Source organism: Osmerus eperlanus, chromosome 1 (assembly GCF_963692335.1).
Source record: "Osmerus eperlanus chromosome 1, fOsmEpe2.1, whole genome shotgun sequence".
Taxonomy (NCBI): domain Eukaryota; kingdom Metazoa; phylum Chordata; class Actinopteri; order Osmeriformes; family Osmeridae; genus Osmerus; species Osmerus eperlanus.
The window spans coordinates 11,801,538-11,816,457 of NC_085018.1; the positions used below are offsets into that span (position 1 = coordinate 11,801,538).

The 14,920-nt window shown below is 42.5% G+C and overlaps 1 protein-coding gene across 5 annotated transcripts; it reads left to right on the forward strand.

The window, feature by feature from the left end:
• Positions 1–599: 599 nt before the first annotated feature.
• tfap2c (transcription factor AP-2 gamma (activating enhancer binding protein 2 gamma)) lies at positions 600–11,551 on the forward strand. Of its 5 annotated transcripts, none has more exons than XM_062460058.1 (8): positions 600–746; positions 4,193–4,654; positions 4,863–4,914; positions 6,143–6,226; positions 6,848–7,070; positions 8,471–8,589; positions 9,666–9,807; positions 9,976–11,551. In XM_062460058.1, the coding sequence occupies exons 1-8, from the start codon at positions 717–719 to the stop codon at positions 10,265–10,267; spliced, it is 1,404 nt and encodes a 467-aa protein (XP_062316042.1). In that variant the 5' UTR covers positions 600–716; the 3' UTR covers positions 10,268–11,551. The 5 variants fall into 5 exon arrangements, with proteins under 5 accessions (XP_062316042.1, XP_062316064.1, XP_062316020.1 ...); XM_062460036.1 differs by lacking the exon at positions 600–746 and adding an exon at positions 2,869–3,283; XM_062460047.1 differs by lacking the exon at positions 600–746 and adding an exon at positions 2,869–3,283 and having other exon boundaries at positions 6,143–6,214.
• The last annotated feature ends 3,369 nt before the right edge of the window (positions 11,552–14,920 follow it).

The window sequence follows — 14,920 nt, forward strand, 5'->3', positions numbered from 1 at the left end:
CACTTATCTACAGTAAAAAACTAAATGTTTCATCAAAAACTTCAGAAGATATCTTGCAGTGAAATACTTCCACACATTTTTGACCAAGATTGGTCACTATATTTTCTTAAAGGAAAATGAAATAAAATGGGCGTTTTCTGGCTTTAGAAAAGTTGATTCTGCAACACTGAACGTTTAATGTCAGTTAAAAACTGATCTATAAACAGTTTTTGGTTGTAATGTTGCAATCACGTTAAGACTTTTAACTGAAAGTCGCGTATTGATCACCCTGCCAGTAGGGAACATTGGTCTATCTCTATATCTGAAAGTATTTCAACATAAGCCTGAAACCTGTGATTGTGTTTGAGTTGGCCTACTCGAACACACCATTGTTTCAGTTGGCCTTATAATTTTTAACCCATAATCATAAACCTAAATTGATTGGCCAATCATTAAGAAAATACACAGCGAAATCCTAGAATTATTTTATGACGTCATCATCACACATATCATCTTAGATTTTCCAGATGAAATAGGATATGCCTTGTAGCGACAGAAAGAGAGAGAGAGTGAGGATGTCTGCTCCAATCACATAACTATAGGGAGGTAATCGCGCAGGTGTATACGAGACCGCATGCGCAGTTCAGGGCCTTCAGGTGAGTAGTCGGTTTTGTAGAGCACTTGTGAATTCACTCTTTCGAATCCTTTGCACTGGAATTACTGCCAGAGTCTTTCTGATGTCTTTACTGGAGAGGCTGGATTGGCGGGTAGGCTATGTTAACCTTTCCATCAACAAATTATTAGCAATTAGCTCTAGGCTTTAGCAACTATTATTGACATAGCCTATTACAAAAATATTCGTTAGATTATTTGACATGTAGGCCTTGGAACATGAAACGGCAATAGACACTTACTAAATTAGGCTATAGCCTATGTAAAGAAGGTCAATAACATCTTACAAGCGCAATGAGCACTGTCTGTAAAACGAATATGCAAGAAATTCTGTTTAAAGACACGTACCCTATAGGATAATAGGCTAATGTTTATTGTTTAGTTATAGATACCTATAGCCTATATGTTTTGACATTATAGGCTGTTGCTGGTTTAGCATTTTCTACTCATTCCCAGAATAGCCACATTTTTGGAAGGTCTAGCTTTTCACAACGTTAGTTAGGCTATAGTTTGATAGGCCTATGCCTTCAATTAAATGCGATGTTCCCCCACAGGGTTCAAAATATCAAACTGCAACATTTTGAGTAGTTTTTGTAATAGGCTATGATGAAATTTAAATACATTAAAGCCTAGTAGCTGTCCATAATTATAGGCCCTCTGTAGGCTACACCATTGTTCAAATTACAGTGTCGACAGAGCAGCTGGGCGTAAATTACAAAAAGGATCCACGTTAATTGCTCAAGCTAAACAAATTGTTTATTGCCTGATTGTTTTGTAGCATATTTGATTGCCGAACCCAATTTTATACGAAGGTAGCGCAAACAGGTTTAGGTTAAATTTATTACTTGATTGAAACATGTCACACTCTTTCACTTAGGCCTAAACGAATAATTATTGGAAAGAACTGGCTCAGGGATAGCCTATGCACAACAACACATTCAAAACTGCAATAACTGTCGGTCTTGCGTGTCTAACCTTGTTTAGCCTACTGTGCAACATAGCAACGTAAAGATAACTTAATTAGTGAGCATTAATTTCTGGTTCATATCACAACACGCCAGCCACTAAGCACACGCTGCGTTAATCCGGTGCGTCCCACACGGTTGAACTGCTTCTCCCCCAGTCGTTATGTTCCCAGAGCCGATCGCCACGTTCACGCAACAGGCATCAAACCTTACATTCATTCCCACAGCATGAATGTTGACCATATAGACCGTCACATTTTTATTTAGATGGCAAATGTTTCTGTAATAGAATCAAACAGGATATGACATAGCCTAATAAAGATCAATATTTCCTTATTTAATCATGTGGAAAATGGGGCCCAGTAAACTAGGCCTATCACAAACAACACCGTAAAAAAGCAAAAAAGGAATAACAATGGGAAATATAAAGCCTTTCAAAGAGCGATCTGCCTATTGTAGCCACACCAAAAATGTTAATGAAGAGTGCGATTTTTGGGGAGATTTAAGAGGTTTTAAAAAGAGATACGTTGAGCCTTAAGGCTTAAGCACTCAACTCTGAACCACAAATAGGCCTATATCTCAAAATCATGTTGATTTTTTTTTCAGAAGCTAAGGAATCATGATTAAAATCTGATTAATTATGATGCATATGCTGTTTATAAGATGGCTAGATACGCATAAAGAAATATAGGCCTAATGATAACATAGGCTACGTATATGTTTCATTTTATGAATGAAAAAGAACATTTCGATGCAGTGATAATAGCTTGGTTTTCTTTATGATGAACGGTGTTAGGCAAATTGCAATCCTTAAACATAGACCCTTTATTGTAATGATAACAAAAGGCCCAATACTATAAGAATGACCAATTAGCTTAGCTATTATCATTATTATTAGGCAAAATTGTTTGTAGTACCTAATTGTGCCATCAACCCATAATTTTATGATATCATTGTTATTATAGTCCTAGGTGTTAATAGGCTATTATCTTCGTTATTTTGGTGTCTATTTTGTATCATTATCAACATAACTAAATTATTGTTATGTTATTATTGTTACAATTATAATTAAAACAAACGCCCATTGGTCTACAAGACTATCGAACAATTGGTTAAAAACATATATTGGTCCCTCATTCTAACAATAACCAATCGGCAAAGTTTGACTCTTACCGTGACATCACAGTTATGTTAACGCCCACTGAAAGTGGCTATGCAAATATAGTAGGGCCACACATATTTGAAGGAGGGCTACACGTTTAGAACTGAACATTACTACATCAGTGGACTGAACATCACTACTTTGACCATAAGAGGGAGTCGAGTTTCTTTTTATTGAACGCTTCTTCCAATTTCCATAACACTTCTGCGCTGGGCTGAATGAGAAGGGATATTGCCAAAAAAAACTGTTTTTCCCTAGTTGCTGTTTAGACCTAGACGTTGACAGCCGCCCGAATCCACCTCTAAACGTCAGTGCTCTCTTCAAACTACCATCGTTTGGTTCGAGAAACTGCTTTTTAAGGAAGCATTTATTTCTTTCCTATCTGGATTAAATTGCGACAGTAGACTACTTGGTCGAGAGCTTTCTTATACTGATCGGTTTTGTATCAGAAACAGAAATGTTGTGGAAGCTAGCAGATAACGTGAAGTACGAAGATGACTGCGAGGTGAGTTTTGACAGCATCAGATGTTGCGTTGATCAAATTTTAATATGCACACATTTCTTCACTCAAAATAGATTTAACGGGACTCCTATGCGGACCAACAATATTTTTTCAAATCATGTAGACTGTTGTATTAGCGAGCAATTTTTCATAGTTGCCTAGTTTAGCCTACTTTATTAATCTATGAAAGCGTCAATAGTTCAGGAAACGAACGAGTTGGATGACTCAAACTTTCAACATTTTCGGGAGTAGGTTTATTTTTGGGTTGTTGTATTTAGGCCTACCTCTCAGAGTTTGTAAAACGGCTTAAATAGTATCGTGTACGCAACCTTCAAATTAGACACTGTTCAATAACATAATAAAATAGCCTACTACTAACCTACTAGCCTACTACTAGCCTATTAATAGTGTTAAAATAATCATACCAAGCATAATTTTAAAAGAATGGTCATATTTTATTAATTTAAAGTGACGCTTTACAATAGGGACTTTCGGGGTTCACAGGAAAGTTGCGGCTTAAATGATACGATTTCAAAAAATGTAAACTTCCTTCCAAGTAGTAATGGAAACATTAGTTTACCATATATGATTTAAATTATACGCTATAATTAAATTTCTACTTAAGACATTCGAGTTTAAATTGTGTTCCAATCTTGGATGAGTCCCAGTTAACCCGAAAGTCTGATTCCCGAGGTATTGCCGGCAGTTGTATTGCTGGCAGTAGTTACCTTAGCCTATCATATTCAGTGTTGTATGTCTCACACATGTTCAAGACCTGTTTATTGTGGATTATGTGGTATTTCTGTTATGGCATGACACCTATGAACATTTATTTCGGCAAGAAACCAATTATGGCCATATTGACAAATTCTAGCATGCCTTTCTAAACTCCAATGTCTGTTTTGTCACCAGGAAAGGCACGATGGCAGTAGCAATGGGAACCCCAGGTTACCTCACCTGCCTGCGGTGAGCCAACACCTTTACAGCCCGTCTCCATCCCTATCCCACTCTGCCAGTTCGGACTTCCAGCCCCCCTATTTCCCACCACCCTACCAGCCCATGTCATACCCTCAGTCAGGTGATCCCTACTCCCACCTTAGCGACCCTTTCAATATTAACTCCATACACCAGTCCCCGTCGTCAAACCAGCAGCAGTCATGGCCTGGCAGGCAGGGTCAAGATGGACTGGGGCCTCATGCTCGAAGTGGACTGGCGAGTCAGATTTTGGGGTTGGACGGCGGCTCATCGGGCGTCAGAAGGGAAGGCTTCCGCCGTCCAGAACTTCTACCACCTCATGTTCACAGCATCGAGTCTTCAGTCATTGGTGATAATTTAGGAATGCACGAAATGGGTCACGGTCTCGATGATGTTCAAGTGAGTAATCTCAAGAAGTTTACTGGCTTTTAAATACAAATTAGACATAACGTAGTATAATGAACAGGGCCAATTGCACTTTATATGTGTATTTAAACACAGAAGCTCAAATGCTATAGCTCAAATACATAAAATACCTCAAATTACAAATGTATTAATTAGTATACATCTCACTGCTGCACCGCTTTGTCTTGTTTTTTTTCCCCAGCATGGAGATGATCACAGTATTATAATGGCTGATCAGACAGTCATCAAAAAAGGTTGGTTACTTTGTATATTTTCGATAATTTCAATACACTTCTGAGCCTTGATATTCTGCTATATTTTGATACGCATTATTTGTATGTCACTTTGAATGAAACCGTCTGATAAATTAATCAAATGTAAAAATGTATGTAAAATTGTAAAGGTCTTGACTGCAGCATGTTAAAATACATAGATCTAAATTTAAAGTGTGGCACTGACATGTATAAGCAGGCCCAACAATCATATGGCAGAAAGGACAAGTTGCAAACATTGCTAGGGGGCTTTAATGCTTTTTCAATTATTTGTTAATTCATTGACAAGTTTCAGCGTTTATGAAAGCGGTAAGGAGAAGCTTGTTTTTAGATTTTTTCATGAGGTGCACTTAACCAAGCCTTGTCTGATCCTGTCTTGCTTCAATAGTCTATTGACTCAGTGGGTAAAAAAAAAACAACGTTTCTAAATGTCAGGTTGGCTGACAAGACACCATATAGAAGTCAAGCAATCTTAGAAATTGGCCATTGATGGGAAGCTTTGGCCAGTCTTTAGGGGCTCAGCTGGTACTCCCAACGTCTTTATGCAACAGAACAGTTTCTTTTAGACACTCTATGACTTTTTTGCAAAACCAGCTTTGGTTGGGGTGTGGCATTAGCTTGCATGTGAAGGACAATTCTGCATTTTGTTGAGACTTGAAATGTTTTGAAGGAGGATTATTCTGGATTATTATTCTGGTTTTCACGAATATTTTTTTGACTCAAAGCTAGACTGTATTCTTATGCTCACATGCTGATTTGCTTCACAACTTTTAAAATGTCAAATAAAGCCTATGCACGAGATTCTTAGATATAATGAGAATTAATTATGATGCAATGTCAAAAGGACTCATATCTTGGATCATTTTTTGCCTAAATATAAAATTGCTACTTATTTGTCATCCTTGGAAGCCATCTTTGATTCATAACAAAATTGTCTTAGCATAGATACATTTGGAATGTTTATCCCCAATTAGTACAGAAATGTCTATTTTAAGCATGCGAACATTTGATCCATAGTTTGAAGGAGCAAACTGTTTGTTCACAACCATAGTCATTGTTATGGTAATGTGTAAAGGCTCATTATGTTGTTGTCAGGCTCAAAGCCAGGCGGTGAGTGTATGCTAGTAAACCATGGAATGTGTCTCTCAGCTGCCTAGACTCAGATGAGCCCTGAATCACCCCTGTTCCTCCTCTGTGATTTTTGTCTCAGTATTAGGACTGCGAGGTGGCAGGAACCTTGATCGCTTACAGAGGACTTATTATGAGGGGGGCATACTTGCGGGTGAGGATGAAGGTAGCTATATGTAGTGTGCTATGTGTTTGTCTGACTGGCGTTGTCAGTGCTTTGTGATTTGTGACCCACAATATCCCCTTTTTAGACTGAATCTGTTCACCAAATGTTTCTAGACTCTCTGTTCAGGTACATTTAGTCATCTGCTCTGTAAATCCAGGGTCTGTCTGTCTGGAAAGGGATGATGTAACTGTCGATCAGTTGAGTTTAGGTGATGTCTCTGCAAGCCCTCTGTGGATGGCAGGATGGAGGGCCTTTCAGCTTGACCTAAGGTGGTCATGTTCCACATTTCCTGGCTTCTTCTGACCAGCAACTCAACATTTTAATGTGCATGTTGGGCCTTGAAAAGGGGCCAGCCTCTTGGGAACATTCATCAGTACAAGGGAACACAAGTAGTGTGTATTGGAACTTAAGGAAAAAACACAAGGCGGTTAAGAAAGAAAGTTGTTGTAAGACTGTGGTATAAAAGAGTGGGGGGGGTCAATGTCTTATAATTATGTACCAAAGCTGCGAGCCCTCAATATCTCCAACCTTAATGAACATAGTCAACCAGGCTATTCAACTCCATTTCTCTTTGCAACCTCTTCTGTCTTTAATCTTTTATTTTCTTTGTTCCCCCTCCAGGTCCTGTCTCCCTCCCTAAGGGGAACATGCTGGGCCTTCCCTTCCAGAAGGAGTCCCTGCTGGGGATGGTGTCCAACCCCACGGAGGTGTTCTGCTCCGTGCCTGGCCGCCTCTCTCTCCTCAGCTCCACCTCCAAGTACAAGGTCACCGTGGCAGAGGTGCAGAGACGCCTTTCCCCTCCAGAGTGCCTCAACGCCTCCCTGCTGGGTGGAGTCCTACGCAGGTCAGAGTTCAACCTCCATACACAGATTAAGACGAGAGCTCGCTTATACTTGCACCCCCCGCGATACGGATGTAACTTAACCTGGTGCGGTTCAGCCCCTCGATGCTGTCAATGATACCAGGCAAAAAAACAAACATTTCAATTATTAGCAGCACTTCTGGTATTCCACAGCTGCCGGCAGATTTACTCAGCGCCGTAGCCACAGGGATACTGATACAATATCCAACTCGCACGTGGTTTATGTTCAAGAGTCGAAAGGGAAAGAGGTCCGGAGCTTATCTCGACAGTAGTTGGACGTGTGCTGTCTGAAAGGAAGCCGAGCGAGGACACTAAACGCCACTCAGGCTTTTCTTCAGCCACTGCTCTGGTGTGGAAGGCTCGTGACAACCTATGTTTGCTCTGCAGTTTCCGTCCCCTCGCTTTGGGGTTAGGCTGTGTTCATGCAGTTAGCACTTGAGTGTGACAGCTACATTGGGCGTACTGTATGTGCGTCTGCATGTGTCGGGGGGTCGGAGAGCTGTTTTTAATTGTCGCTGAGCAGTTGACCTTGTGGCCCATATGTCAGCAAGCAGTCTGCTAAGGGAGTAGGGGGATAGACCCCGAAACCAGAAATGCTGTGTTTTGTGCAAGGAATGCATGTTTCGAAACTTCCCATGTGTCCCCGCTCACACACACGTTCATGCTAACGCACACACATACAAACACACACACACACACACAGACACACACACACTAACACTCAATCTGAGATACCCTTAAGTAGGTCATGGAGCGATAGGGGGGGGGGGGTAGTGAGAAAAGGGAGGGAGGGAGTGAGAGGGAAGAAGAGGGGGGCATACACACTCGCCTCCCCAAAGATGCTGTCTCTCTCACCCGCCACGAAGAGAGTGAAGCCTGCCCGCCAGTCATGCGTAAAACTGACTCGGCTACAGCAAGTGGGGAATTTGACTGTTTGTGTGCGAGTGTGTATGTATGCATGTGATTTCCCGGCAATGTTCTCAGGACGAAGCATTATTTGTGTGTTTTTTTAGGTCAGGATGGATTTCAAAGTCTCTTCTCCTTTTGATTTATGTGTTTTCAAAAGTATGTGATGAGTCCTCTTTCAAGGATGAACGCGCTGAACAAGTCCCTCCCTCCTATGGGCTCTGAAAAGAGATGGGAACTGGACAGATTATGTCTAACTAATGATCGGAAGGTTGAAGAAGACAACCTCTCACTTCTGATCTGTACTCCTAAGAACAAAATGTACCAACACAGAGGATAAAGTATGCCACTCTCTCACTGCGAATGCCATGAATTCCTCCTAAGCCTTCCCTTCAGGCCGGTCCCCTCTGTAGCTGGCAGCAATTAGTTCAAGCAATTATCACAAAGCTGAATATCCGGTTCTGTCTCTTTTGCAGGGCCAAGTCAAAAAATGGTGGCCGGTCTTTGAGAGAAAAGCTGGACAAGATTGGTCTCAACCTGCCTGCCGGGAGAAGGAAGGCAGCTAATGTCACCCTGCTAACTGCACTAGTTGAAGGTAGGTTGCTGCCTGTCTAACACTAGATACAACTAGACTTTGTGTTATATCCCTTGGTTCTGGGTTATTTTGGTCACCCATATGATTTTAATATCGGTGGAATATCCGTTTTAAAGGACTCACGTGACGTAGCGTGTGTTTGAATCCGGGCATTTTCTTTTCCTTCTGCCTTTAACCATCAAGGCAGTGTTGACATTATCTACCATGACTTCCAGTGAGACATTTTCAGGTCAGCTACCATCTGGTCCAAGACCTGGAACGTTGCAGAAAAGCCCGAAAGACATATCTATGCATCCTAACTCCATATTATAGTTGTGACACTCACAACCAAAGGAGAAATAAAACGATGGACTTGTGTATGGCGTCTAAGACAGCTAGAACAATGACCACACCCAATGACACACACAGTTTTCCATTAAGTTATCTTGCCAGATGTCTACTCATCTATTTATTCAGACAGTGAGTACACCTCAACTTTCCTCAATTCAGACTCCCATCAGTCTCAACTAGACAATGATGCATAGCAGGGACCATAGTTTTACTTCGAATCACATCGAACCGCCTCAGGCTTTGTGGAATATATATTTTTCTTCTGAAGCCGAATCGCTATAAATGGGCTGATGGTTCTGTGCTGGGGAATGACTCGGGGCTTGTGTTATTTAGAGACCTTCAAAGCTGAATTAAGGCTTGTTATCACGTGTACGTGTTGCCAAGAGGAGAGAATGACCTTAAAGCCAGCGCTTCTGAATAGCTGTGTCCTAAAGTGATGTGCGTGTCTATCAATAAGTGGCTCTGTCGGTGCCACAGGCTACATGGTTGCATTTAGCCAGATAAGCCCATTATGACCATGCAGAGGAGTAGCCTGGAGATGGGATATGTTCATCTCGCTGGCTCTTCCACCCTCGAGCAAAGAGTCTGGGCTCAGCTGATTATGAACGTTAGTCAACTTCTCTGTTCACCCAGTGGCTGTCTGGATGGGATTCTTCGATCTGGGTTTCTGTACCTTTTTGGAGTGTAGTTTTTGTATGACAGATTCACATAATTTCTTCATTTCTCCCCCCCCCCCCCCCCCCCAGGCGAAGCTGTTCACTTGGCCAGGGATTTTGGGTATGTTTGCGAGACGGAGTTTCCAGCGAAAGCCATCGCTGAGTACCTAGGCAGACCGCACGTAGAACGCAATGAGGCCAACTCTCGCAAGAACATGCTCCTCGCCGCCAAGTAAGTGTCTCGGCTAGTTACAGGAACAGGCTTGTGTTTAGAATCATCAGAATTACGTGTGGTACTTATTTAATTCCAATATTGTGAGGGTTCAGCGATGTCATAAATCCTTCTTCACTTGTCTGGTGTTCCAAAACAAATAATCAATCGCAACGTGTTTTTCCTCAGGCAGATCTGTAAGGAGTTCACAGACCTGCTGACCCAGGACCGCTCTCCTCTGGGGAACTCCCGGCCAGCGCCCATCCTGGACCAGGGCATCCAGGGCTGCCTGACCCACTTCAGCCTCATCACTCACGGCTTCGGCTCGCCTGCCATCTGCGCTGCCATGACCTCCCTCCAGAACTACCTGAACGAGGCCCTCAAGCAGGTGGACAAGATGTACCTGAGCTCCGGCAGCGACACGCAGGGCTCGTCCGACAGCGGAAGCAAAGCCGACAAAATGGAGAAGCACAGGAAATAAGGACCCAACGCCCCCCCCCCCCCCCCCGCGTCCGCCCCCCCTCCTCTCCCCTCCTTCCACCCTTCGAAAAGACTGTAGAGACCCTCTAACCCTATGCCTCTTCTGGATTCCTATCTAGTTGTTGAAATTGGTCATCAAGTACTGAACTTAGATTTTATTTTTATGTTGCTCCACACTTGAACGTACAAATTACAACTACCCATGCGCTTTCTAAAAGTACAGTCTTCAAAGGCTTGTCGTCCCCATTGGCTGGTTTCAGTGCAAGGTCAACCTACCTTGGTGCCATACAGTAGGTTTCTCCAGCCACAGGCCCTGGACTCTGTTGACATAGTAACAGGACAGAAAACAGACGTTGTTTTTCTCCCCAGAGGACATCATTTCAAGATGAGTTGCTGTGGCTGTGAATTCCTCACAGCCTTTTTTTCTTCTTCGTCTGTCTGGAGGCAAATCCGGTGATTTCCTGTGTCTCTTCTGCGGTGCAGGGTTCCCATTGGACTACCAAAGGACACTTGTTATGGGAGAGAGGAGCATCCATTTTATTTACTTTTTTGCTTAGACTTTTCATAATGACTTCAATGGGTTCAGTGTTATTGTATTTGTCCATGGGAGGAGATTCTTACATACTGTGCGTCAGAATATGAAAGTGTGTTATTTTGTCTGTGCTTCCCAGAAACCACAAACCTTAAAGACAATTTGCAATAGAAGCCTTTCAGTGTTCTTGTTGAATCATTATTGTGGGTTGACACCAAAGGCTTAGAAATTATTCTCCTCTTCTTTTACTTTTAGAGCTGTCCTTAGGGACCCATTTCCTTTTGACTACTCTACCATATTAGATCATCTTTACCCTCAATACAAACAAGTCCCTGTTGATGTTAACTGTATTCAACCACAATCATTCAGTTTAATCGAAATTGTATTCCTTTCAGCGAGAGTGTATGTGTTACATGATGTGAGTGTGCCTGTGTATGCAAAGTGTATATATTGCCCTTCTGAAAGTGTTTTAATTAGAAAATGAACTGCAAACTGAGAATTCTGTCTGTTATATTACCCCTGAATGTAAATATTTTTAATTTATGTTGTAATTTAATGGGATATGTACATAATGGTTTAATTTTGGTGTCTGGCTTATCTTTTTATGATGTGTTAAACTTTTCTAAATGGTTTTTTTTTTATCATGTAGAACTTAGGAAATGGGTATGACATGCATTTTGAAATATGTGTAAAACTGTTTTAAAGTTATAGCAAAAAATAATAAAAAATCAACCCTGTTCTTAAAAAAAGAAACTTGTTATTTATTCCATTATTGAACAGTTTTGATAATGCGCACATGGACACTCACAGAGAGACGAACAGGGGCGTCCACATGTACGACACTGCAGCCTTCCTCCCTCCTTCAGCTGTATTTAATTAATTAATTATTTTGGTGGATAAAGGGCAAGTCATGTGTTTGAAGATTTTCCCAATTATAAACAAAACCCCCCCCCAGACTAAAAGTAACAGTGGGCATCATTATGTGCTGTAACTTAGCTACACAAACAAGCACTGTGGCTCGGTGAATCAAGAGATCACAAAACCCTCCGTGTGATAGGAAGAGGGCACTGAAGCAAAATGACCACTTTTGTGTTTTTCACTCTGTGTAACAAACTGTACCCGTGTAGGCGACGAGACAAGCAGCTCTCTTTGTTGGCCATTTCTTTTTTTCACTTCCTCTTCTTCGTTTTTTTTCAGAACGAGCCTCTCGAATGATGTAACCCAATGGATATTTAGATCCAGTGTTTACATAACGACAACCTCATACCTGTGCAATCTACAGAGACCGTATCTTGGTGTTTTGCAATAGCAGAAGAGTTCCTATATGGTGTGTGAGAAGATGAACAGGGACAGTACCGAGGAACCCAGTGTGTTGAGAAAGGGTGCTTCATCATCACTTACTCACGCCGTGCCAACTGATTCATGTGTCTTTGTTTACATGTCTCAGCAACCCAAGCCGTTTGACGCAGACACCTGTGAAGTAAATGTGTCATACCTGCACTCAAATTGTCCCTGGAACACGACTCCGTCCAGGTGCCGTTCATTTCGGAGCACAGAGCGTATGTGACTGCGCCTGACATTTTCGAACGAAATGTGAAGCCCTGGACGTGCAGTAAACCTTTCCCAACCCTCACAAATCATCTGCGTTGTCCTGTTATCTCAGTTCACTCCCCCCCCCCCCCCCCCCAGTGCTGGGAAGGAAAAAGGGCCCCGGTGGACTTACCAGTACTTGCTTGACTCAGTGTCATGCCTAACAGCTCAACAAGTAGCAGCCTCTCCCTCCGAAACCGGTTCTTCCAGACCTGTCAGTCTGTGGCTTAGTGCCCTGCCAGCAGTTGACTCTAACTGCCTTCAGTTACACACATCATTTTTCCACAGGGCCGTGTAACCTGAGATGAGAAGCTCTACCAGGTCTGTCTTTGATGACTGGTCGAGCCACGTTTGCCGCGACACTTCCATGCCTCCGAGCCATTGACCAGAGGTGCTCTTCTTCTCTCTCTGCTGCGAGGAAGTTTGTCCATTTTCGACGGCCCGTGGCTTTCATTAAGAAGCCATTGCCGAGAGCTACAGAGCCTGCCATCTGTTTACATGGTTCACCTTGAGTCTGTTGGCTGACTTGGTCCCGCTAATAATATGCTATGGTGGATACTGTATGTGGAGCCACATACAGGTGTGTACATGTGTTTCAGTCAGGGTTGAAGAGGGCTGGTTAACCTTTGTCTCAACACCTCTGACATGATGGGTTGTGAACAAATTTCTCTTGCATGCTGGTGTTGAATGCAGGACGTTTGAAGTCTTCTTCCTGTTAGCAGTCAAGGCCAGTCACCAACTCCAAACAAACAAGAACAAGCAACCATGATGACCACCCTCATCTTTTGCATAATCCCACAATCAGCATCTTAATATTATTATTGGTTAGGGAAATCCGCCTTTCAGTCCAGCCAATTGAGATTGAGTTTAGCATGAGTTATAACCAATACCATAGTTTTGCTGCCAGAGGCAGGACATTTTATTACATTGTGAGCAATCACTAAAAGAAAACTACCTTTCAACATATTTCTGATCAGAGTTGCACACACACACACATAGGCCTCAGCTTGCCTTAGCTCAAACACACCTTTATCTGATTTTGCCAAGTAAAACTTTTGTATTTTAGTACTTTAGTACTGATGTACTAATGATCATTTGATCTCATTAAGACGCCCAAGGCTACTTGTCATCTCTTGACTCACTGAGCCAAAGTCATATTTCATGTTAGCTGTGACTGTGACCTTTCTATCTAGGCCATTGAATAGTCACATGATGTGCAGTTTTTTTTACAACATGGAGGACAGTTAATAATGGAACTTTTACTGTCTTTAAAAGAAACAAGAATCCCATTACATAAGTAGATCTATTTAGAGTTATGCTGTGGTATGATTTCCAAGCACAGTTCAGTCGAGAAATGGTTCAGTGGCACTTGATACAACACCTCGGTGTTTAACTTGAGGATATCATTGACAATTTACATGAGTGACATTTATGCCCAAACTGTTCTCATGCTGTCTTCATCCATAGCGTACTTAGCACTTTCAACAGTCTGGTGTGCATTAAGAGTCATTTGCAGTCACACTAATCGATGTCGCAGTTCCCAACCACCGAAACCACTTTATGGGTTCAGTCCTGGTTTGAAACATCCCACGTCACATGTGTCTCTGCAGCCATGTCACTCCCACAAAGTGGCAACAAGACCTAAACTGGAGATGGAAGGAGAGACACAGCTAAATCAATAAAACATGTTCATAACCTGGGATCTGGCTAGAACTTGGGGGTGGTCAACGTCCCATAATGAAAATGCCAAACAATTAAGGGGGATTGGGGAGGGTAGAGTGGGGGGTGAGGGTTAACTTCTAATCCCTAAGGAAAATGTGGAAGAAATTAATCTAAATTGCAAGGATGGCTTTAGTCTGGAGTCTGGAATGGGAGGAGGAGGGGAGGGGGGAGGGGGGAGGGGGGAGGGGGGAGGGGCAATGCTTCATCTATTTTTTTTTTTCTTTTTTTTTTTTCTCTCATACTGTGGGAACGTAGTGGCCTGTCCTCGTTCCTCCTCGGGCGCCCACCCAAACACCCCTCCCTTCTCCTGCTCACACATACTCCCAATTAGACGGGGCAGTGTGGACCCCACTCTCCTCTCCTCCAGCCTCCCTCACTCCGTCACAGACAACAGATGTCCTGGTTTCTCAGGGAACCAGCCCTACTAGCCAACTACAAGGACAAAATAAGGAAGAGTCTTTCTTCCCAGAACTGCTAACAAACTAGAAAAGGATTTACTGCCAAAGAGGCCTCTGTTCAAGAAGGATACAGCTCTCTTTTGCAAGAGACTGGTCCTCTCTTTTAGCACGGCACAAAAACAGATAAATTACAGGATGGTTGATGCCACATCTCCAGCCAAATCAAAAGCATCTGTTGTCCCCCTCTAACAAACATACAAGCAGCCTTGTCCACCTATCTGGCCCTGTGAGGAACGATAATTAGAACAAGCTGTTTGCTCAACAAACAGGCCCACACATACACAAAGACCCAGCACTGTAGCACAACCGAACCACTCAACCAAACCTTCAACGAGTTATCACTTTAAAGAGT

Excerpts from the sequence above, each read along its gene's own strand:
- tfap2c (XM_062460036.1), top strand. The coding sequence starts at position 3,236 with ATGTTGTGGAAGCTAGCAGATAACGTGAAGTACGAAGATGACTGCGAG. Across the intron at positions 3,284-4,192 it reads AGTACGAAGATGACTGCGAG|GAAAGGCACGATGGCAGTAG; the intron begins GTGAGTTTTGAC and ends TTTTGTCACCAG. Across the intron at positions 4,915-6,142 it reads TCAGACAGTCATCAAAAAAG|TATTAGGACTGCGAGGTGGC; the intron begins GTTGGTTACTTT and ends TTTTTGTCTCAG.